Source organism: Polypterus senegalus, chromosome 4, assembly GCF_016835505.1.
Source record: "Polypterus senegalus isolate Bchr_013 chromosome 4, ASM1683550v1, whole genome shotgun sequence".
Lineage (NCBI taxonomy): Eukaryota > Metazoa > Chordata > Cladistia > Polypteriformes > Polypteridae > Polypterus > Polypterus senegalus.
Window position 1 is genome coordinate 56,632,642 of NC_053157.1, and position 25,788 is coordinate 56,658,429.

The window sequence follows — 25,788 nt, forward strand, 5'->3', positions numbered from 1 at the left end:
GCTAGCATAACGACACTGTGTCCTTTAATTATTAACAATATAGATTATTTAAATAAAGTTAAAGTTTTATCTGTATAATAAACATATTTTGATGCATTTCATCTTAAAAATGATATTGTCATCATATCTAAATATGCAATTTATAAAGTGGCTCAGGTTGTGCAATATTACAACTGTATCGCAAGTTTACAGTGAGGTAATGGTACTTAAATACAAAACAGTTCTATAAGGAGCAGTTGGAGTGATTGATTGCATTTAGAGCTCTTGGGATGAAACTGTTTCTCAACCGCAAGGTCCGTACAGTAAAGGTTTTGAAGCGTTTGCCGTGTGAGAAGCAGTTCAAAAAAAAAAAACCTAAAAAAGTTTAGGTTTTATACATTGTGATTTGAATGTGGAAACGTTCCTACGCAACATTTCTGTGCGTACGCACCATTTATACATGAAGCCCCAGGACTTTGTAAAGGAACTGAAGGCTGAGGGATGCAGAAAAAAATCAAGGTCATTAGAGGGTGTTTCCTATCTAGGTGTACTAGTTGCTAAAGCAGGGACCCCTGACTCTAACAGTAATTTTGAGCCTTAACCAGAAATGAGTCCTAGCACAGGGTTTAAACATTCTTGTGCCCACAGACTCTAGCATTTGGGGAAAAACTAGGCCAAATGCTTAAATGAATACAAACTGTATAGGTTAAATCCAGAAAGATTATAGGTTTGTTCATTACATTCAATGTTTTTGCTGCTTCTAGTACTAATTCGGTACATCCTTAAAAGTGTAAATAAAATTTATGCCAACATTATACAAATTTTTCACATTCCATCAATAAAATGTTAAGTGATTGGGGTATTGAAGTACTAAAGGGTATTGTCATGTTATTTTGTATTTTGCTCTGTTTCGCCTTGTATTAGCAAAAGTGTTACTCATTACTGGTTTGAAATCAGCAACAAGCAATACTTTCTTTTGCACTTTCCCAAGCAAGCTAATCATATGCCACTGGCGTGAACGGTATCATTACTGGACAACACCTAGGCAACCAGATTTTTCATGGTGATTAGAGAAGACTAGGTTGACTAAAGGCCTGTAAATCAGATGAGTTTGGAACAAAGCAACCACAGTGTCCATATGTTTTCCTTCCAGACAGTGTGTCAAGAATTTTAAAAACAATTCTTTAATTGAACAGAAATATTTAACCACTTATACAAAGCAGACAAAGAGCAGATTCATTTACATATATTTGGGAATTAGTTGATACAGAGCATGATAATGTATGGAATGAATAAAAAAATTGTACAAAGCAAAAAATACACCAAAAAAACAGATGCTACAAATTAAAGAAAGAGGGGGGAAAAAGTTAAAATTAAACATTTAAAAAAAATAACTTACACAGGACTGTTATTTAGATGGAACAGAAGCCAAATACCAAAAAAACATGTACCATACAGTGCCAGTAAAGGTTAAAAAAAGGCTTCAAGTAAAAAACCTTGCAGTTATCAGTTGCTCCAAGTATGACCAACCAAATTCACACCCTCCAGTGCCACCACAGCTAAACTTCAAACCTTTAATGAAAACAGAATTACAAAGTACTAAACTTATCTTAAAGAATAGTTAGTGGGATTAAGTATTTAGTAATGCATTAAATGCTGGAAGTGTCCAAAACTTTCAGGTGGTGTTTATAGATTTTATTTATTAATCCAAGTACTGTTTTGACCTCTCCTTCCTGCTTTTAAATAATGAATGAAATAATCATCATTACAAAATCGTTACCTTTATTTAATGTATAATATGTATTTAATACAATTACAAAATATAAGGCTAACATAACAAAAGACAAAATACCAAAGTTGTTCTCTCTCCATAGTCTATCGGATCCAAAAATAAGCTTCTCTAAACTTATAGCAATACAATACAAGCATAAAATATATGAAGCAAGCATTCAAGCACATGATTTTCATAGCTAGTAGAAATGATTTTGCTTGCTAACATGGGTACATGAATGAAGCATGCAGTACACAAAACACTTCTGTGTGTAAATTCATGTTCACTGGAACTGGGACTTGTGTAGACCATATTGCACTTTCTTTCATGTTTGCGAGGAGGTATTTTAAGACAACACTCAAACATATTCCAACATAAATACTTAAAGTGCCTCGCTCTTCATTGTACTCATCCAGCTTGTTTTTAAGCTCAGGTGGACTTGAATTACAAAAACTGATGTATACTTCTTCATAAATACTTTTGACCAGGTAATGGAAGAGGGATTTATTCAGAATAAGCTAACTTGACAGTCGTGAACTGCAATTAACAAGCATTCTGTTACAGAAGAAAATCCTTCTTTCCTTACTGCTGACCATGCCAGAAAGCAAAAAATAATTCTATATTGATGTTGTACTCATTTAAATTTATGCATCACGGACACTTTTTCGCTTTACCTTATTACATTAAGGTATTTAGAAGAAAAAACAAAAAAAACTAAAAAGAGCAACAAAAGGATAAAAAAATTGCAAACACAAATATGATAAAATGATTATAAATAAAAGGTGCAGAGAGCATTAATAAAATTTGTACATCATAAAACGTGCAACTTATCTGAAACTAATGTACAGGCCTTACAATTAAATTAAAAGATAATGAAGAGGTTTATACTTTTTCATCACAAAATTTTAAGTTCACCCAGGTATACAATAATAACAGTAAAACAGAACAGCTGCTTTACCAATTTAAATAGCATGATTATTTTAAAACCTATGATATACTCATTAAGTAAACATTTTTAAGTCATGCCCCTGTTCAAATAAACTAGTAGTGCAATAAATGATTGAATGACACCTAAAGTAAAAAATAATAATAATAATTAGGTAGTGTTAACCAAAACCATTACGCAAGTACTATATTGTCAATATTTATTCATATACTACATTGAAAACATATACGTACAGCATAATAGGACTACAGTATAGGAGTGTAGTAATGATAGAAGTTATTAACTTACAAAATTTTGAACCAGATCAGGATGGTTTCTCTCAATTCCGTCATCCAAAATGGTGACTACAACATTTTTCCCAGTATAACCACGCTTCCAAGCGCCTTCAATATTCATTCCAGATTGACAATTACGAGTGTCATCATTGCAGTGCTGGAGAAGAAAAAAACAAACAAAAAAAAAAATGCAGAAATATTTTTTGTGTTAATAAACATGTGTTTTTAGGAAAGTTGAACATTTATAAAAAGTGTATTTGATATTCAGTATTTTCATCTACTTTCTAAACACAATCACAGTTATTAGGGATGCAGAGAGGCTGTGGGTATAATGGGGTGTCACCCCAATATTAGGGACATTCGAATACAAACCCACTAAGATGAGGATTTGGAAAAAACGATCTTTTTAATATGCATATTCATCTAAGCATTATCTATTTCAACTTAAAGTTTAGGGAAGGGGCAAGACAGAAAGCAAATTTTGATGGGGCACCACAAATCAATCAAATATACAAAAACAGCAAGCTATTTTTTCTGTTTGTCAGCCTCAACATTTTATTAATTACAACCTAAAATCTCAAAAGAAAAAAAAATCCAAGCTTAAACCAACATTATACAATTACACAAGATAAAAGCTGGAAATGCACATTAAAGGTTATGAAAATTAACAAAAATCTGTGATTATAGAAAACACAACAAATTTACATTGACCTTGCCTTGGGAAACATTAGGCTATACCAAACATAGGCCACCCACAAAATTCAGATATGAACAAAAAGGAAAACTTTACCAAAAGACAAATTTCACAGTTAGTTCAATTTTGGTATCTATTCTTAATCAAAGCCACAAGACACATTAATTTACACAGAAGAAGAACAGTAATCATTTAACATAGCTAAGTTGAAAATCAGATATTAACAGAACAAGACCACTTTCGGGTTCAGACACTGCTAACTGCATAAGGAGGAATTCAACAGCTGAGAATTTACTTCTGATGTCAACCAGTTAGCACTTAGCTATAAGCTGAATACAAGATCACTCTGGTCATTTAACCCAGACATTTTTTTAGAATTAACGTACTCAAAGGCTTTCAAAAGGTCAGCTAGATGATGTACGATTACATTTAAAGTGAAAGCCATTAAAAGAGGTTAACTCAAGTGATGTGTCTTTAAATGAGTTTTATTGTTGGGTTGTATAGTCATGGCTAAGGCTATAAAAAGGCAGCATATTATTTCTCTTAAAGGAAAGGAATAGATGTTTTTAAGTTTGATGCTTTAAGTAGAGCAGAGGTATAAATCCATAAAACCACAATCCCACCTACATGTGTGCTACAGAAACAAACAATGCTATCATAATCTATCAGATACTGTTAAGGAAAATTTAGAAACAATAAAAGTCAAAACATAATTATCACTATTATTCACTTTGTAATGCCCATAAAACTTTAAACTGATAAAGACAGAAGAAACACATGACTATTTGTGAATCTTTTCTCTTTACTAATGGCAAAACAGTGCCTGCTTCAAATACAAGTGTTACACAGGTAAAACTTCGGAAGAGCTACAGCCATTTAAAAATCTTAATGGGACAGCAAGAAGAACTCTAAACAAAACATAAAATCTGCAGATGGGAAATCTGAATGATAAGTAAAAAATAAGCAAGACCTGATCAACACCTCCAAACAACAATTTCCCAGAAACACAGGCGTTCTAGTAATGAACTTGTTTTGATATGGAAAAGACACTGCTCTTCAGTTCTATAGTGCATAAACAGAAGCTTTCTATCAGGACTAAACGACCCCATCACTCCTGAATGAATGCTTTAAAACCGAAGCAAATCACATCTATACATAAATCAGTCTACATAATGAACACTGAGTTTATGAGGCTACAGAGGCAAACAAAAGAGAGAGCAAGCACAGAAAAGAGAGCAAAATAATCTGTATGCCACCCATGCATGCAAGGTATTGCAAAACTCAACCAAACACTCAGCATTAAGAGAGCCATAAAAACATTGTCACAATCAGAAAAATGTTAAGCCTTAGGAAATGAAACATATTTTCTCTATAACTGATAACTGTTCCTTTAGATAATAACAAACTGAAAAAGTAAGTTAGCTTACAGAAGCAAGATGAAGAATTAAATTAGCAGTCAGTTTTGAGAGCGAGGTCAAATTTTGTAAAGAAATGTGTAAACATGTATACAGATGTCATACCTTTTAGAACATAACATCTAGTTTATTTTCATGATTTGTTTTTCATTCTGCTTCAGATCAATCAATCAATCAACATTTATTTATATAGCACATATTCATACAAAAAAATGTAGCTCAAAGTGCTTTACAAAATGAATAGAAAAATAGAAGACACAATAAAATATAAACATAAGTCAACATTAATTAACATAGAATAAGAGTAAGGTCCGATGGCCAGGGTGGACAGAAAAAACAAAAAAAAACTCCAAAGGCTGGAGAAAAAAATAAAATCTATAGGGGTTCCAGACCAAGAGACCGCCCAGTCCCCTCTGGGCAATCTACCTAACATAAGTCAAACAGTCCTGATCTGTTAAAGAATTGTTCAAATTTTGCTATTTAACTATACTGTTGAGCTTTATACCAATGGAGGATTTAGATAAGAAAGGCCGAGGTCTTAATTAACAATGTACCAGAACTGGTACACTCATCATTTGGCTTTTCAAAGAAAAAAAAAAAAGTCAGTAAAATGTTTGCATGTGGATTATTTTTTGTTTTCGTTCCCTCTGAAAGTAGTGATTTGCATCGTGTTTTGTTTTAATACAAATTCTTTAATTCACTTACTGTATATTATATTTTATAAAAACATACCTTTCCAGTATGTAAAACCCTCTTTCAGTGGTCAAATCACATTTCACAAGAGGCGTATATTTTATATCATAATTGAGTTTGTATTTGTGTGTACTTTATAGTGTATCTAATGGAAAAATTAGTGCCAAGGGGGATTTAATAGGTGCGCCCATTTTTCCTCAACACTTTAGTCAATGAGCAAAAGCTAAGGAATGACTCTCTTTCGGTGTGCACATCTTTGCTATCATCTTGGCTATGCATCAATGTTTGTGTAGGATTGTTTTTAGATTTCTCCAGTGCCTTCAATACCATCCAGCCATCTCTGTTAAGGGGTAAACTCAAAGATATGGAGGTGGATGAGCCTATGGTATCCTGGATAATGGACGATCTGTTGGACATACTGCAGTTTGTGAGACTCAAGGACAGACCCGTAGTGTGGCAAAATGACACTTGGTGCCGAAAAGGAAAATAAGTGCCCTTCTTCAGACGAAATGGATAAAGCAAATTTACTGTATTCACAAAGAAAACAAAAATTATTTTAGAATTTTAACATAAACAAATTACAATACTTTTGATAAAATTAACACAATATAAAAATTGTGACTGTAAAAGTCAATAAACACATTTCAATGTGCAAGTTGTTTACAAAGTCATAAAAAGCAAAGGGAAATATCTATAAATGTTTTACTAATTTTCAGTGATATTAATGTTTTTATTAATTTTTTTTCTTCTTTTTAACCTGAAAAATCCACATCATCGATCGGCGCCCTTCAAAGGTCGGTGCCTGGTGGAGGTGCACAGTTCGTTTCTGATGCAGATGTGAGCAACACAAGGAACAGTCCCACCTCTTTTTGTCTCTACTCTGTATACCTAAACTATAAATATAACACCAGGTCATGTCACTTGCAGAAATTATCAAATGATTCTGCACTTATGGAGTGTAATGATAAAGAGGATGAGACAGAGTATATAAGTCATGTGGAGAAGTTTGTTTCTTGGTTCAAAAGGAATTGTCTCTATCTTAAAATTTGCAAAACCAAGGAACTGGTTATTGACGGTCACCGCATTGTCCAGTCACTATTCAAGGAGTGGACAAAGAGGTGGTTCCCTTTTACAAATACCTGGGGGTCGACATTAATGACAGATTGGACTGGTCTCAGAAGACAGAGGAGCTATATAAGAAAGGACAGAGCAAGCTCTTTTTCCTTAATAGACTGTGTTCCTTTAATGTGGGAAGTAACATCCTTCACATCTTTCATAAATGGCCAGTGTGATTTTTCTACATTGTGGTATGCTGGGCTGGTAATCTCATTTCAACAGAGGCCCACTGAATCAACAAGCCAATTAAAAGGGCAGGCTCAGTTACAGAACATACTCTCGGCTGCCTGGAGGTAGTAGAAAAAGAGAATTAAAACAAAACACATTGCCATTATGAACAATGCTCCACATCCTCTCTCTGACACACAAACATTAAGGAATTTGAGCCAACGAATCATTCAGCAGAAGTGTGTCAAGGAACACTACGGGAGCTCCATTACACAAACAGCAATGTTTCTGGATAATTTCTCACTGGGAATGTGACAGCAAGTTCAGATGTTTCCTTTCTATTGCATTTTCTTGCTTTATAGTCATTCTAGTGTGTGCTCAGACCAAAGAGTGTGTGTATATTTATTTAATTGCTTACTTATCTATTTATGTATTTAAAGAGCTTCTGTAAAAGGCCAGATTCCCCTGGGGAGAAATACATTTCTATCAACATGAGTTCCTCATATTATGGACTGGCTTTCTGTCCATGATTGCTTTCTGCCTTGTGCCCACTGCACCCAAAAGCTGTGACCTTATGTCACTAAAAGCAAATTAAATACATTCTTAACAAATATTTAGAATAACAAATTTCCAACTCCACATGCATTAAATTATACAGCATAAAAACATCCAATAAAACATTTGAATATTCTTACTCATTATTTCATTAAAATGTGAGTTCAATAATTTCCGAAGGTGAACACTTACTAAGTCTTCATCTCATTAGCGCTATCACAACACCTTTGTCACAATATATTGTTGCCAATGATACTTCTGAATCAGCATTTCAGTGGCAGTTTTTGTTGGTCTGAAGAAACAGCCTTAGTGAGGTCTGCACTGGCACTTCAAAGCTACCAGGTTTATTCAGCCTGTCTTTCATCATTCAGATTTGCACTTAGTATTTGCTTTCTGGTTGGTATCCAACCATATGGTCTCAGTGCATTCAGTACTACACCAGGTGTGACTTCATTTTGATGTCGATGTGTAGAGGAGAAAAACACTGTTTGTAGCTCCTTTCAATTAAAACACTCCAGGATAAAAAGACCAAACCTCTGAAGAAACAGCACATGGAATTACCAAGCAGTTTCTTCAATTATACAATAGCCTAAAACATCCAAATCCATTATGCTTTAATAGAATTTTTTTTTTTTTTTTAATAATGCGGACAACCCCTAATTTGTATAATACAACTGGTTAATGCTAGGTACCGGATTAATACCCATAATGACAGATGCTCATCTTAGGTATAAATAAAATCAATTACATTTGCATAGCCTTTGTTTAAAAGTAAGATGCCAGTTCATTTGAACAACTTCTCTCTTATGCGCCCTTATCTAATAAAAATAATCCGCACTTGAAATTTTGTTTCATAGCTGGGATTACCACCTTTTTCAAACAAGGCTGTACTTGACCATTCATCTTTGTAAATCTGAACTGAATTCCAAATTAAGCACAAGTATGGACTAATAGTTGGACCAAAAAAAAGTTCACAATTTAACAGTTCCATAAACTCAGCCTTGTAAAGCACTATCCAAAATGTCAAATCAAATAGCTAGTAATTTTCAGTTCAGCACAGCAAGAGAGAAAAAAGAAAACAATAAAAAAAGATCTGCACAAAACAAAGTTAAAATAACACTTCCTGTGAAAATGCTTTCTGATATACTAGACTTTATCAGAATTTTGGAATATAATGTAATGTAATGAGACAGGGAGTTTGCAAAATCAGCGTGCAACTGCACAGCAGACACTGTGTCATGTAACTGCAAATCAATGGAACAGAAATAAGTAATTGGCAACTGCTCAAATGACAGTGAACCTTAGCCCAACCTGTCTCTGGCCTTGTTGAACCCCTTAGAGGAAAAAGTATTCAAAACTCGCCTGAAGTTGACTTCTGGAAAAAGGGTGGGTCTATTAACTGGGGAAATCATCAGGTTATAATGACTCCTATATCCACCCAAACTCCCAAAAAAGTACGAGTAAATACACCAGACATTTCTGACCCAGTCTTAATCACTAAAACCTCAATGATTGCTCTTGGGAGGACTCCACTCAGCATTTGGTGGAAGAACCCTCTGTTGCCACCGGCTGTCTTCACATAAACTGGTCCCACTGGGACTCTCCATTCCACACTGATGACGTTTCTGGTTTGGCAAGCCTCTTACAAAACATTAAAGTAAATGTTACTTTGTTGCTGAATAAGCTCAAAGAAAGTAAATAAAGCTCTTCAGAATTAATAACATGTAAATCTATCCATCAGTTTTCTCAACACAGTTTTGTTGAGTTGGGTCCTAAAGCAACATTTCTAACAGGGTGAATGAGGAAATGTTTCTCATGTGCTAGAATCTTTTATTATTGGAATTTTTGCAGAATCAGTTGGATGTAGCATAATAGGTTGATCATCCGTCCATTTTCAATTACTGCCTTCCATTACATGAGTGAGAGAACATTGCTTTGGTGGATATGCACTTGTACATGTGTGAGAGAGAGTAATCATGCCCTGCAACGTACTGGCCATCCCTTTTAATATTGGTTCTTATTTTGCTGAAACCTCTTTTGGAATAATCACGTTCAGAAAAGTGATACTTCATTGTTGATGACATATCACATATGTGTTTTTGCCAGTTACAAAAAACAAAGCTGTATAATGTAACCCACTGAGCAGACAGTGCTGCTTAAGAGCTGTGGCTTTAGACTGAAAACCACAAGGATGTGTGTTCATTTATAACAAATATTTCACTGTGACCATTAGCAAGTCCCTTAACCTGCCTCTGCTCAGCACAGTATAAATACAGGCTGCTGAAAATATTTTAAAAGTAAACTACTTTAAGATGGTAAACATTCAACTGGACTTGGCTATCTAATACTGTGCATCAAAAGAATAAATGATAGGCATTTAAACAATGCCAACAAGTCATCAGAATGCAACGGACAAATTAAAACAGAGGAATCAGAGTAGGAAAATAAGATTATAGGCCAGAATGACAATTTTCAAGTCAATAAACAATTGATTTACACTTCACATACTCTCCTTCACAGTGCACACCATAGCATGATGCTATATAAACGCAACAAAGCAAACTTACATGAGTTAACATGACAAGAGAATCCTTGAAAGTGGTGGACAGTAAAACAGAGTCACAATCACTATGGCAGGAAAAGACTTGAGAAAATAGTTAAAAGGTTTAGTCAATTTTACAGTAGGTGACATATTGGCCCCTTGTGGTTAGCGAGTCTGCTTTAGAATCATGGACTCTTCACTGATCTCCTTGCATTTGCATATGGTTTTAACAGGTGCTCTGGACCTTCTCCCTTATCCTAAAGGCATAAGAGTTTGGTTAACTGGCAACATGACATATGTCTTACATATGGGAGTATGCCTTGCAATAGTCTGGTGTCTTTCGAGTAATGTTTCGAGCCTTGGTCTCATTGCTCCTAGATTAGACTTTGAGGTTGACATCATATACAAATACATGTTATTTCATTTCAATTATTTCAAAGTAAACAGTGTTGTCTCGGTTCTGAGCCTCACCAGAAGCCAATGCTCTGTAGCTAGCAGAGGGCTTATGTGGTCACAGTTTCTGGCATGTGACAGGAGTCTCAGAGCCATATTTCTTCCCAGCTGTAGTTTATTAAGCAGTAGATTGCTGAAGCAATCCAAACCGCAAACAATATAATCTTGGCCAAAAGGTTCACAAAATTCACACTGCATTGAAAGGATGCGTCAAACTCTAAAATATTAGCCAAAAGCACAACCATCATTGTCTACTCAAAACATCTGAATCTATCAAAGAAAAAAAAATGTTTATTAAGTGACTCATCATCTTAATTTCAAACTGATGCAAGCATACGTTATGAAACAGAAAAACAGTACTTGTAGAACTAAGGAAAAAACAGATTTACCATTTTATAGCTTGCTGTAGCTTACATTCTTACTACAGAACAAAGAAGTAAAAGATGTAAATATTTTTAAATAACTTGCATTGCATTTCAGTAATGCAAGTTATTTAAAAATATTTGCATTTCAGTACCCCTACTTGAACCATCACCTTATCGTGGTGGAGGGGTTTGCGTGTCCCAATGATCCTAGGAGCTATGTTGTCCGGGGCTTTATGCCCCTGGTAGGGCCACCCAAGGCAAACTGGTCCTAGGTGAGGAATGAGACAAAGAGCGGTTCAACAAACCTCCAATGACGAAAGAAAACTTTGGACAACGTTTTCCCTTGCTTGGATGCGGGTCACCGGGGCCCCTCTCTGGAGCCATGCCTTGAGGTGGGGCTCGATAATGACCGTCTGGTGGCCGGGCCTGCACCCATGGGGCTCGGCCGGGCACAGCCCGAAGAGGTAACGTGGGTCCTCCTCCCCATGGGCTCACCACCTATGGGAGGGGCCAAGGAGGTTGGGTGCAGTGTGAGTTGGGTGGTGGCCGAAGGCGGGGACCTTGGTGGTCTGATCCTCGGCTACAGAAACTGGCTCTTGGGACATGGAATGTCACCTCTCTGAAGGGAAGGAGCCTGAGCTAGTGCGCGAGGTCGAGAGGTTCCGGCTAGATATAGTCAGACTCACCTCGACGCACAGCTTGGACTCTGAAACCAATCTTGTTGAGAGGGACTGGACTCTCTACCACTCTGGAGTTGCCCCCGGTGAGAGGCGCCGAGCAGGTGTGGGCATACTTATTGCCCCCCAACTTGGAGCCTGTGCATTGGGGTTTACCCGTGGACGAGGGTGGCCTCCCTCCGCCGGGTGGGGGAAGGGTCCTGACTGTTTGTGCGTATGCCCAACAGCAGTTTGGAGTATCCACCCTTTTTGGAGTCCCTGGAGGGGGTGCTAGAGGGCGTACCTTCTGGGGACTCCCTTGTTCTGCTGGGAAACTTCAATGCTCATGTGAGCAATGACAATGAGACCTGGAAGGGGGTGATTGGGAGGAATGGCCCCACCGATCTGAACCCGAGCGATGTTTTGTTATTGGACTTCTGTGCTCGTCACGGATTGTCCATAACGAACACCATGTTCAAGCATAGGGGTGTTCATATGTGCACTTGGCACCAGGACACCCTAGGCCTCAGTTCAATGATCGACTTTGTGGTCGTGTCATCGGACTTGCGGATGAAGAGAGGGGCGGAGCTGTCAACTGATCACCACCTGGTGGTGAGTTGGCTTCGATGGTGGGGGAAGATGCCGGTCAGACCTGGTAGGCCCAAACGTGTTGTGAGGGTCTGCTGGGAACGGCTGGCAGAGTCCCCTGTCAGAAGTAGCTTCAACTCCCACCTCGGCAGAACTTCGACCACATCCCGAGGGAGGTGGGGACATTGAGTCCGAATGGGCCATGTTCCGTGCCTCTATTGTTGAGGTGGCTGACCGGAGCTGTGGCCGCAAGGTGGTCGGTGCCTGTCGTGGCGGCAATCCCCGAACCCGTTGGTGGACACCGGCGGTGAGGGATGCTGTCAAGCTGAAGAAGGAGTCCTATAGGACTTTTTTGTCCTGTGGGTCTCTGGAGGCAGCTGATAGGTACCGGCAGGCCAAGCGGAATGCGGCTTCGTGTTGCTGAGGCAAAAACTCGGGCATGGGAGGACTTTGGGGAGGCCATGGAGAACGACTTTCGGACGGCTTCGATTAGATTCTGGTCCACCGTCCGGTGTCTCAGGAGGGGGAAACAGTGCAGTGTCAACACCGTATATGGTGGGGATGGTGCGCTGCTGTCCTCAACTCGGGACATTGTAGGTCGGTGGGGGGAGTAGTTTGAAGACCTCCTCAATCCCACTAACATGTCTTCCAATGAGGAAGCAGAGCCTGGAGACTCTGAGGTGGGCTCTCCCATCTCTGGGACTGAAGTCACCGAGGTGGTCAAAAAACTCCTTGGTGGCAGGGCCCCGGGGGTGGATGAGATACGCCCGAGTTCCTTAAGGCTCTGGATGTTGTAGGACTGTCTTGGTTGACACGTCTCTGCAACATCACATGGACATCGGGGACAGTGCCTCTAGATTGGCAGACCGGGGTGGTGGTCGCCCTCTTTAAAAAGGGGGACCGGAGGGTGTGTTCCAACTATAGAGGGATCACACTCCTCAGCCTCCCTGGAAAAGTCTATTCGGGGGTTCTGGAGAGGAGGGTCCGTCGGATAGTGAACCTCAGATTCAGGAGGAACAGTGTGGTTTTCGTCCTGGTCGCGGAACAGTGGACCAGCTCTACACCCTTAGCAGAGTCCTGAGGGTGCATGGGAGTTTGCCCAACCAGTCTACATGTGTTTTGTGGACTTGGAAAAGGCATTGACCGTGTCCCTCGGGGAACCCTGTGGGGGGTGCTCCGGGAGTATAGGTTACCGGACCCCCGATAAGAGCTGTTCGTTGTCAGAGCTTGGTCGGCATTGCCGGCAGTAAGTCGAGCCCATTTCCAGTGAGAGTTGGACTCCGCCAGAGCTGCCCCTTGTCACCAATTCTGTTCATGACTTTTATGGACAGAATTTCTAGGCGCAGCCATGGTGTTGAAGGGGTCCAGTTTGGTGGACTCAGGATTGGGTCACTGCTTTTTGCAGATGATGTTGTCTTGTTTGCTTCATCAGGCCGTGATCTTCAACTCTCTTTGGATCGGTTCGCAGCAGAGTGTGAAGTGGCTGGGATGAGAATCAGCACCTCCAAATCTGAGACCATGGTCCTCAGCCGGAAAAGGGTGGAGTGCCCTCTCAGGGTTGGGGAAAAGATCCTGCCCTAAGTGGAGGAGTTCAAGTATCTCGGGGTCTTGTTCACGAGTGAGGGAAGAGTGGAACGTGAGTTCGACAGGCAGATCGGTGCGGCATTCGCAGTGATGCGGGCTCTACATTGGTCCGTCGTGGTGATAAAAGAGCTGAGCTGTAAGGCAAAGCTCTCAATTTACCAGTCGATCTACGTACCTACCCTCACCTATGGTCATGAGCTATGGATAGTGACCGAAAGAACGAGATTGTGAATACAAGCGGCTGAAATGAGTTTCCTCCGCAGGGTGTCTGGGCTTTCCCTTAAAGATAGGGTGAGAAGCTCAGTCATCCGGGAGGGGCTCAGAGGAGAGCCGCTGCTCCTCCGCATCGAGAGGAGTCAAATGAGGTGGCTCGGGCATCTGATCAGGATGCCTCCTGGATGCCTCCCTGGTGAGGAGTTCCGGACATGTCCAACCGGGAGGAGGCCCCAGGGAAGACCCAGGACACGCCGGAGGGACTATGTCTCCCAGCTGACCTGGGAACACCTTGGGATTCTCTCGGAAGAGCTGGAAGAAGTGGCCAGGGAGAGGGAAGTCTGGGCCTCTCTGCTTAAGCTGCTGTCCCCGCGACCCGACCCAGGATAAGCGGAAGAGGATGAATGGATGGATGCATTTCAGTAAAATAATCTATAAATAAACTTTGTCTACATGTGAAACTAAATATGGCTCCTTGTGCTTCTTCCTGCTTCCTTTGGGTGTAATTAGTAAAATATTTCACGTTAAAAAAATTATATATATATATATATATATAAATAAATGGTAGCACAAGCATCTTGTTCTAGCACATGCTGCTAGTCAGGGCAGAAAGTGAATTGGCAGCTTTGTTATTTAAACTCGAGTGCGTACACAACTACAGGAAAAAAACTCTCAGTACCTGGCAAACGTACACAACCAAAGCAGACAGACAAATTACAGTTTAAAATTCACTAAGAGTATAATTTAAATTCTGGTTTATTCAGGTGATTTTCTAGTTTACCTGAACACCTCATAGGTCTCAATGGCAATGCTGAAGTCAAATGTTTTTAAAATGCAGAATTATTACAAGTGTTGTTTGCTTTGTGAGATGCTGTAAATAAAAAAAAAATGTTAATGCAGAATTAAATAATCAAGGCTTCTTAATCAGCACTGCTAAATACATTAATACATTTCCCACACTTCAGAATTAATTTTTATTATTTTTTAACAAGAATGTTTTTTTTTTTTATGAGGCTGAAAAATAAAAAAAGGAAAAAATACGTTCTTCCCAATACAAATTATAAATGCAAATGCTTAACTACAACTCTAATTTTGTTTAATTCTATTCTTCATTTTTATATACATTTTACAGGTTTCACACAATATTGTAGTGCTGTATACTGGTACTGAAAAGTACCAAAAATTACCAATTTGTAAAACAGTACTATACCAGTACAATGCTAATTTTGGTACTGGATATAAAAGTTTGCATAGAGGAAACTCCCAGTCTGCCGTATATCACCAAAATTGGAGCTCTAAGGGGGTCCTATCCAAGTTCTCAGCTTGTTGATATTATACAAGTATACAATTGTGCACAAAATACAAAGATTGATACCCAAATGGGTTTTCCACCTTGCAATATTTTTAAAATTAGCACAGTAGAAACTCAAAGGGGGCTCCTCAGTGGTACAAAAAGCCACAAAATTAGGTGAAATATTAGTAATAATTTAATAGACACGACTATCACTACTGTACTAAAATTTGATTTGATACTCTAATGTTATGGTTTGTAGAGATCCCCCCCATATTCCACAAGATGCTGAGTCCTGTTCATTCTCATTCACTACAGCCAATGTACAACCAGCTATTGCAAAACCTACAGCACATCAACACCGAAGCAACAATCAATAACTATTAAATATGTTAAACTACCAAATACTGATGAATGTAAGTTACATTCTCTTAAAATAAAAATGCATCCTTATAAAACACCTGAAAATGAACTGGTATGATTTTCTGAAGAGAAGGGTAATGAAACCCCAAAAAATGCATGGCTTTCAGGTGCAGCACTGATCAACCAAGCATTAACTACTACTCACTATGTGAAGACATGTAATCTCTCTGAAGACAGTTTATGAACAAGTTCACGTAGGTAGATTACAGTCCAATTAATGTTAGCTAAAATGTTACGTTTCCAAACTAGGTTGTCAGTGGGTTCTCAAATTGTGCTTCACATGGATTAGTCAAGTAGATTGCAAGATAACCAGTATCAGATCAAAGTGACTTTCAAATCTCTGTGATACAATATTCCATTATATATGTACTTTGGAATTTCTTCATGATGATAAAGCTGCTGCTTGGCATCGACCACCCTGAAACACATGGTGCAGCTTTCTTTCAGATGACAACAAAAGTTCAGATTTTGTTAATTTTTCCGTGCATGGGCATATAGCAAAGATTCATGATGAACCAACAGGGGTAATGAACAAGTACAATTAAGAGAAATATTAATAAAGAATATGTAAACAGCATTCACTTGTTTTATCTCCATTTAGGAACAGGTACCTGGGCTCACTTCCTGCACCTTTCTGCTTTACTGTAATTCTTTTAGAAAAACATAACACTTACAGTTACTTACAGTATATGGCCATGCTCTGCTATATACTACAGACACTTTTAAAACTAACAGTTAATTCATTATACTAATAGAACAAACTTGTTTTGCCTGACTGCGGTGGGCTGGCGCCCTGCCCGGGGTTTATTTCCTGCCTTGCTCCCTGTGTTGGCTGGGATTGGCTCCAGCAGACCCCCGTTACATTTTTCGGATGACCAGAGATAGTCCATTGTGTCTTTAACCAATATGTCCTTGGTCGGAAACACGATAAATACCCATGGAATTATATGAAAAATGCTTTTTTTCTTAGTTAATAAATATATTGTTGTTGATTTGACATTTTTTAAATAAAAAAAGAAAATGTTAATCTATATACTGCTTTATTTTTTCTATTATATCTAAATATGTCATTCAAATTCCCATAAGAAAAAAAATGTATTCCCTCTATTTCACAAAATTCCTGTATTTTGTTATAAAAGGTCCCTAGACTGTACCCTGCTGTATGACACACAAACATACACATCATACTATTTTCTAAACTCGGTTAATCATGAACAGGATTGCAGTAGAGTTGGAGCCTAATCCAGCAAACAAGTGGCACAAGTCCATCACAGGATGAACACACACATGCATTCACAGTAGCATCACCAATCCTTATGTCTTTGGACTGTGGGAGAAAACTGGAGCACCCGAAGGAAAAGCATCTAGCAAAGCAAATCTTTGAAGAAACAACGAAGGAAGATTATTCTAAAATGATATTGATTAGATTCTGCCATATTTAAAAAAAAAGATTTGAATAGATCCTCTAAATGAGAATTTGTTTCCAATTTCAAATAGTACAGGACATCAGTTACCCACTGATATTAGGGTGGGTTGCAATTCTTCCAGTTGAGCAATATAAGTCTACGTGCTAGTAGCAAGGTAAAGGCAATTACAGTTCGTTTGTCCTTCTCCACTTTAAGCCCATCTGGGAGTACACCAAACATGGCTATTAATGGATTAGTAGTGATTGTGAAGCCAAAACTATCTGATAGGCATGCAAAAACTATCATCCAAAAAGTTGTTAATTTGGTGCACATCCAGAAGATGTGGTCCAGTGGAGTTGAATCTTGCCCTAGAAACATCTTGGATAGTTCTAATTGAGATAAATGTGCTTGACAGAATTTTTTTAGTTGAATAATTGAGGGCTTTGTGCATGTGGACGTACAGTGTATTCTGAGGATGGCTGCTTTCCACTTCTTTTGTGAAATGTTAAGTGAAAGATCCTTTCCCATTGTGCCCTGGGATCCTTGAAAGGAAGGGACTTTAAAATGTTTTTATAAATTGTGGAGATGATATCTGAGTCTAATCAATATTTTTTCTGGAACAGAAACAGGTAAGAGGTGAGGAAAATTAGGCAGGTTCAAACTGTGCTGATGAGAAGTTAAATTTAAAGCTTAATTGCTCGTAGAATGCAAAAACATTATTGATGTACAAGTGTCTTAATGCTTTAATTCCAGACATTTTCCAAGGATGAAATAGAGTGTATGTTTGAAAGGATGGAAAAGAGTGTTTGTCATGTAGAGGTGCAACAGATAAGAGCTTCTCTGTCTTAAAGTGCTTCCTACACTGGTTCCATATTCTGACTGAATTAGGCGTTATTAGTGTATTGATATGTATTTTCTGAAGCGCAGAGCATGGAATATAAAGAAGTACTGCAAGATTTTTATTTTATTGTAGACCAGGCCTGTGTATATTCAATGATTTGTGTCAATGTTCAGGGGCCTCATGCATAACGGTGTGCATAGAACTCGCACTAAAACATGGACAAAAGTGCAAATGTGCGTATACACAAAAAACCCGGATGAATAAATCTTTGCATAAGCCAATTTCCACGTTCTTCCGCTACATAAATCCCGGTCAATGTGAAAAGTAATGCACATGCATTTGCCTGCTGAAATTCCCCAACTCCTCCCAGAATTATGCCTCTTTGAATATGCAAATCAATATAAATAGCCCTTAAGCTTGGAGGAAAACAGAAGAATTTCAGCGAATACCAAGTAGAGCCAAGGAAAAACTTACTATTTGTTGTTTAAAGAGTGGTATAAACAACAAAAGGAAGTTGATTGAGTGACAGAGACTGGCAGAGAAACTCAGAAGTTAAAGTTCACAAAGTCGCACAGTGCCCGAAATAAAAGAAAAGTTGTCAGATATCAAAGTCACCGTAAAAAAGGCGACTCGCAGCCCATTGTCTGAAAGTCATATGGAAGCTTATTAGGGTACAGAGAAAAGGAAAAAAAAATAGGCACACTGTGGGGGGAAAAAAAACAGAACTTTAATCTTGAAATTTCCACTTTAATCATGTAGTTTATTTTATCATTAAAGTGAAACATCATAAATGTCATCTTAAAATCATTTAATTTACTAGTTTCTCAAATTCCATCGTAACTAAAGTAGCATGTTAAATGCTTTGTATTGCATTTATCCTTCTATGTGCTCTATGTATGTGAATCATACTACAGCTCTCTGAATAATTAAAATACTGAGATGAACAGTTAGGTCCATAAATATTTGGACAGAGACATCTTTTATCTAATTTTGGTTCTGTACATTACCACAATGAATTTTAAATGAAACAACTCAGTTGCAGTTGAAGTGCAGACTTTCAGCTTTAATTCAGTGGGTTGAACAAAAAGATTACATAAAAATGTGAGACAACTAAAGCATTTTTTTTAACACAATCCCTTCATTTCAGGGGCTCAAAAGTAATTGGACTATTGACTCAAAGGCTATTTTATGGGCAGGTGTGGGAAAGTCCGTTGTTATGTCACAAGCAGTTAAAAGGCCTAGAGTTGATTTGAGGTGGGGTGCTTGCATGTGGAAGATTTTGCTGTAACAACACTAAAACTACTATGATATTTGGAATAGTTTGGGAATTCCGTCGATCATTATATTGTTACAGGTTAATTACAATCAGATGCCTTAAACTAATAAACAATATGCGGTTAATTTCAGTATTTGATAAAGCGGCATCAGGGATGTGGATCTAAAAAAGAAAGGGAAACCACACTGGAACAAAAGCACTGCGTTGATGCTGGGTGCCGCCAGTTTGCAAAACCAAGTGGAGAACTTGCGTATGCAAAGGATTTAGCTGGTGTAAAAATGTGTGTGGCTTTACGCTATGTTTAGTTTTTATACATCGTGATGCGAGAATGGAAACGGGAGTAAACATCATTTTTTTGTGTACACACCGTTTATACATAAGGCCCCAGGTCTTTATGGCCTATATATTTGCTGCCCAGTAATGACATTGAAAGTTAGGTAGTGCCATGCACCCCCCCCCCCTTCTACTTTAGGTTGTTGTAAAGTCACCTTTTGGATGCAAGGATGTTTAGAATTCCAAAAAAATTAGGTTTTGATTGAATCTAGTTTCTAAAAAAAGATTTGTTAATGTATATGGGGATGACTTGTAATAGAAAAAGAAGCTTGGGAAGGATGTTCAGCTTGACGGTATTGATTCTACCTGCTAATGTGAGATGGAGGGTGGACTAACTATTCACATCTTGTTTTTTCCATGGAGACAGAAAAATTTTGTTGACAAATCAGCTTTATATTTACTTGTGATATTTCAATACTTAAAATTAATCTGAATAAAAGTGTGCTTTTTCCAGTGAGCCCTCTAGCACACAATGCTAGACTAGACACCTTCCAATTTATCTTAGTAGATCAGTTTGAGTCCAGGTAACTTTTGAAAATCTGCTACTGCTTTTAGGACTGCTGGAATGGAATTTTGTGGTCAGATATATACAGTACCATGTCATCTGCATAACACAACAATTTCTGCTTAAGTCTTTCCCTGAAAAATCCCCTTTATCTCTGACTAGCAAAATATCCATGCTTCGCAGCGGCGAAGTACTGCATTAAAATTTTTATTAAGAAGAAAATTAAACCTTTTTAAACTGAGGGAAAATATGCCAATAATTATTTGTTAAGGATATCTTTGTATACCATGTTGTCAGTTCAGCCTTCCGGTTGTAATATGACCAAGCTGTGCGGTGAGCTTACTCTTGAGCATGTAACTTACAGTTGGCCATGTGAACAGTAATCTTGTCTCAAATCTCACAGCTTGGATTGCTGGTGTCATAATCGGTTTGAGTTTCATGGTTTGTTTTAATTACAACAGTATTTGCAGGATTTGTTGTGTTGAAGTGACATTTGGCATCTGTCAAGCGTTGTAAGCACACAACCGGTTTCATCGATAAAATCACATCCAGCTTTTGAGAGTTTAAACATTCATAAACATCAAAGTGTTCACTACTGAAATCGTAACCTGTGAATCTAAGATGTTTAAGAGGCATTGGCGGTTGTCGAAAGGTGTAAAATATTTGGCCATTTCGGTACACTTGAAAGCGACAACCGAACAATTCAGCGGCAGCCATCAACTCGCATGCAGAACCATAGGTGAAGGGCTTAAGCATTTCACTCTTATAGTGCTCCTGTGTAGTATAATTATCTCCTGTACCGTCATCAGTCCACACCTTGAACCTGTCCCAGTCATTCAATACATAAGACAGAATGTTCCTCCGGATATCAAGAGTGAGCCTGATATGGCCGTGCAACATGTAACAAAGAGAATGGAAAAGGTAGGTGCTATCTCCGGGCATGGAAACCACTCGGTAAGTGACAGTTCTTTGATCGATAGTGATCATCTCGATAGACATGGTAATGGGGGTTGGAATGATAAAGGAAATGGGTACCCGAGCAATGTAAAGTAAGTGTAAAATACCTATACAATAACTATAATTGTAATAAACAAACAACAAAACAGCGAAGAAGCCGTGGATTAAACAAAAAGGCTGTAGTTATCAGTAGGGTGATGTGAATCCCGTGGCAAAGCAAGGAAGGGAATGTAGAGACCGGAGCGACGGCGGGTCTTATATAGGCAGGCAGCCAACAACGTGGGAGGCGTTTGGATGGGGGACCCAATGCCACCTCACACGGTGACCGAGGAGCAGGCTATGGACGTATATATGTACGTAAGTAGGATTCAGTTAGCGTTGGGAACCCGTGTACCAAATTTCTTGAAGATGGGCCCATAAGTAACAAAGACTGTTGAAAAGTTCAATATGGCGGCCGACAGTGGCATCATACCACCGAAATAAGTATGTACATTGGTTTCGGTTAGCGCAGGGAAGCCGCCTACCAAAGTTTGTGAAGATGGGGTCAGCCTTCTACCTACACGGGAAGTTTGAAAATTGGTGACGTTGGAAAGTTCAATATGGCGGCCGACAGTGGCATCATACCATCGAAATAAGTAAGTACATCGGTTTCGGTTAGCGCAGGGAAGCCGCCTACCAAATTTCGTAAAGATGGGGCCATAAATAAGAAAGTTCAACATGGCAGACTTTGTCGACCGTTATGACCGAAATGAAACCTGCTTAACTTTTGTAAGTAAGCTGTAAGGAATAAGCCTGCCAAATTTCAGCTTTCTACCTACATGGGAAGTTGGACAATTAGTGATGAGTCAATCAGTCAGTCAGTCAGGGCTTTGCCTTTTATTATTACAGATATATTTTGAAAGTAAACAGCCAATAGATCAATGTCGACTGCAAAGAGCAATGATGATAGGGGACATCCTTGTCGAGTACAGTGTTATGTTTAAAGTAGTCCAAAATAATGTTATTAATACAAACTGAGGTTTCTGGGCTAGTATATAGTAGCTTGATCCATGCTCATGTTTAGGCCAATCCCAAATTTGTGCAATGTAATGAATAGGTAGTCTCATTCAACCATATCAATTTTTTTCTGCATCCAAAGATAGTAAGATCTCTGGGGTGTTAAGATTTAATAGATGAAAATATTATATTAAACAAACATTGAAGATTAAAAGCTAAGTGTCTACCTTTAAAAAAATCTGGTTTGGTCTTGTGATATTACAGAAGGAAGGAGTTTCTTACAAGTTCATCACTGTTACTCAAGAATTGATTATTTCTTCATAGACAATTTTTTGCTCATTATCAAATCATGCAAGTACAACGCTATTGTTCTCTAAACACGCCCCTCTGATCATGAAGCTTAAATCACTAAGCCCTACTCACTTATCTCATTGCAACCATCTGAACCCCCTGCCATTAGCTAATGAGCACTGTATAGAATTCATATCGAAGAAAAAATGATTTTCTGGAGACAGGACTCTGGTCTCTGCAGGAATACTCCAGAAAACTAAAGGCATAACAGATCAGATTTTATACCTTTCAAACAAAAACAAATTAAAATTAAGAAGGCATCTGAGCTAATCAGCGACATAACCTGAATAGATCTAGAATATGCCAGATCTCCAAATGAGGCACTTTATAGGAAAAGACAGGTTTTACAATCAGAATTTAACCTCTTGACTATTAAAGAGATGGAAAATCTCATCTTTAAATCACAGTATCATTATTTTGAACACAGAGAGAAGGCCAATAAGATTTAGTTCAACAAGTCCAGAAGCAGGATGTCCACAATGCAATAACAGCAACTACCAACACAAACACCACAGCTAGATATTCTTAGTGCTGTGGAACTGGATAAACTTCCTACACTATCAGAATTACTAGACCCTATATACTCACTTTAATGTGGGAGAGCAGCAGGCCCTGATGGTTACCCAGTAGAATTTTATTTTAAACATTTTTTTCAAAGCAACATTTATAGAAGCTAAAAGACAATAAAATCCTACCTCAAACTTTTTGCCAAGCATTAGTTTCTGTCTTTCCTAGAAGGACTACAATGTACATCACACAGACTAATCTCATTCCTGAATAATGATGTTAAGATACTCTCCAAAGCTCTTGCTTTCCTTTTACAACAGACCAGACAAATTAGGCGGCAACTATCACTAAAAATGTCAAATGTTGCTAATGCAAAAATATTTTCATTACTAAGAAAAAGACTGCTCATTAGAAAAAACATGATAGGAAGAGACAAAAAAGAAAAGAGACCAGGAAATACCTCAAATTTAATGGCATTCTCTTCTTCACACTTATTAGGGAAAAAAAAATTACACTGCCGGTAAAAAATGTTTTTATTTACTATGGTGGAAGTGAATAATATAGCTGCATCCAGTGAAACCTAGGCTTAATTTCCTTCTCAACGTAAATGGATATTAACTACCGTATCTGATGATGCTTTAAGAAATAAATTATAAAAATAAAGCTTCAAACTTGCTTGTAAATACTCTCATTATTTACATACTTAAGCAAATGAGCAGGAGACCCTTTTATGACTGGTTTACTATAACTAATTTCTTTGTAAAGCTTGTTATCACACCATGCATGCTTGACGAGGCACTTCTACAGCATCCATACTTGGTTCTGACTTTAGAGAACCTTGTCAAATTTCCCAAGATACTGACTCCAATATGTCTGCCTTAACCCAGCAATTTATCTGTAAATTTCTGAAAATGTAAATGGGACTACTGTCATTGCAATATTGCCTGGCATGCTACAATAAACTAGGCTGACACAAACACAAAGAAACATTAAAATAGGGCAGTTTTCACAAGTAAGATACCTTATAGTAGCGCATATATAAATGTAACATTGTCTCATCTCCCTTCAGTTATAACACGACTAGAAAATTAAGAACATAAGCAATTGCAGACCACTGAATTCATTAGTCTCCCTTAATTTGCAAACAGATATGGTTTTTCCCGTATTCAAGCTATCATATTCTCCAGCTAAGAAGAACATGGCTGATTTGATTGTTCCATAATTCCAGGAAAGCAACTGCAGCAACATACAGAGATGGATTTTTCACATTTCAAAAAACTATTTGAAAATCGTATGTATTATTTCTCTTTATGATCAAATATTAAACACTTTTTATTCCAAGTATAACTTTGGTTAAATCATTACTAATTTCTATTCATCCATCCTATTCATGGCACCTTTTCAAAAGCAGCATGTTTCAAAGCATGTTCTTTGACCTTTATTTTTTAAGTAATATTTTAAGCAGAGTAGCTCTGTAAACAGTACCTAATCTTTTCAGACTTTTCATGACAACTCATATTAGTTTTTTTCTTTTCTTATTTATCATTTTTGAAAGGTTTGCTTACACAAGCACAAAAGTACAGGAAGAGAATATAAACATGAGTTATTGCAGTTGATGACTAATAGCATCACACAAAATTACATATTCAATAACAGATAAGCCAAGTTTATCACTAAAAATCCATTTATTATATTGCAGTAGTTTCTTAAGGCACAGCTACACCTCTGTAAAGGACAGAAGAGTGGGTTATTGTTCAAAGAGCATAGCAACATGCTGCCCACAATTAAGTATAACTGCAACTGTGGCAAAAGAACTTATAAGTTCTTGCATTGTGAGTTCAGTAAAATAAAACAAGGGAGAGTAATGTATTACTGCAAATATATCCTATTACATGTCTGAAGCACTGATGCTTAATCACAAAGTTAACGAAAATGTTATCTGGAACAAACAAAGCTTCGAATTAAGCAAACTGATACAAATAAGTCTCACCATGCAATTAACTCTTCTAACACACACAGAACATGACTGCAGCCCACATGGAAGAATTTTACTTTACTCTGTATGTGCAACAGTACTGAAACTGCAATTCTGACTTGTATTACCAAATTTAAAGAAATAAAATCAATGGCTAATTGTATTTTGATACACTTTTTACCACAAATACAGTAACTCTCATTATTAATGTCCTTTCCATTTCAAAATTACAATTTTTTGATAACAATTTACATTTGTAACTGCTTCTAAAGAGGGTACTTTCAATAAGACAATTCAAAAAGAACAGAAATTAGTAGCAACTTATCCTAAACAGGAGCTGCTAATTTCTGGTCCATTTACATTAATGTACTCAACAATGAGCTGCTGCTTTAATATGAGATATTTTGGTAGAAAAAAACTAAAACTCTATTGAAACTCATTTTGGTGACACAAAAACCATCCTGACACTTTGTGAAAGGAAAGCTGAATTAGTTGCTGCCTAGGTCCACATTTACTGGGCAAACTAATGCACAGCTTTGCTTAAACAGGCTTCTTAGACAGAACGAACCACCTGTAGTGGATATATATAATTCCTACATTTTATCAAAATATTGTAAGATTGCAGTTAATTAGCCATAGACAACTTCATTTTGCTTGGGAAATTAGCAAGTCTAAAAGCATACCGACAACAATGATCACATATCACTTGTTCAAGCCCTAATTCAAAACAATAGAAAATTCTAAAGATGGATATTTTACATAAAATATTCTGAAATCAAAAGGGGGTACGAATATTTAAATACAAATATTAACAAAAAGACAGGAAGCAAATGCGCCATATAACTGAAAGGCACTATATATTAGAGATGGAGAAATGTTTACGTCAATGTGGATACTTAAAATTGTTATCTAGC

At 37.7% G+C, this 25,788-nt stretch overlaps 1 protein-coding gene across 3 annotated transcripts in view; it reads right to left on the reverse strand.

Moving 5' to 3' along the window:
• pcsk5b (proprotein convertase subtilisin/kexin type 5b) overlaps positions 1–25,788 on the reverse strand; it is a 320,287-nt gene that overhangs the window by 159,405 nt on the left and 135,094 nt on the right. For all 3 annotated transcript variants that reach the window (XM_039750693.1, XM_039750694.1, XM_039750692.1), the window contains exon 4: positions 2,985–3,128. In XM_039750693.1, the coding sequence (XP_039606627.1) occupies positions 2,985–3,128 (144 nt within the window). The remainder of the gene's footprint in view (positions 1–2,984; positions 3,129–25,788) is intronic.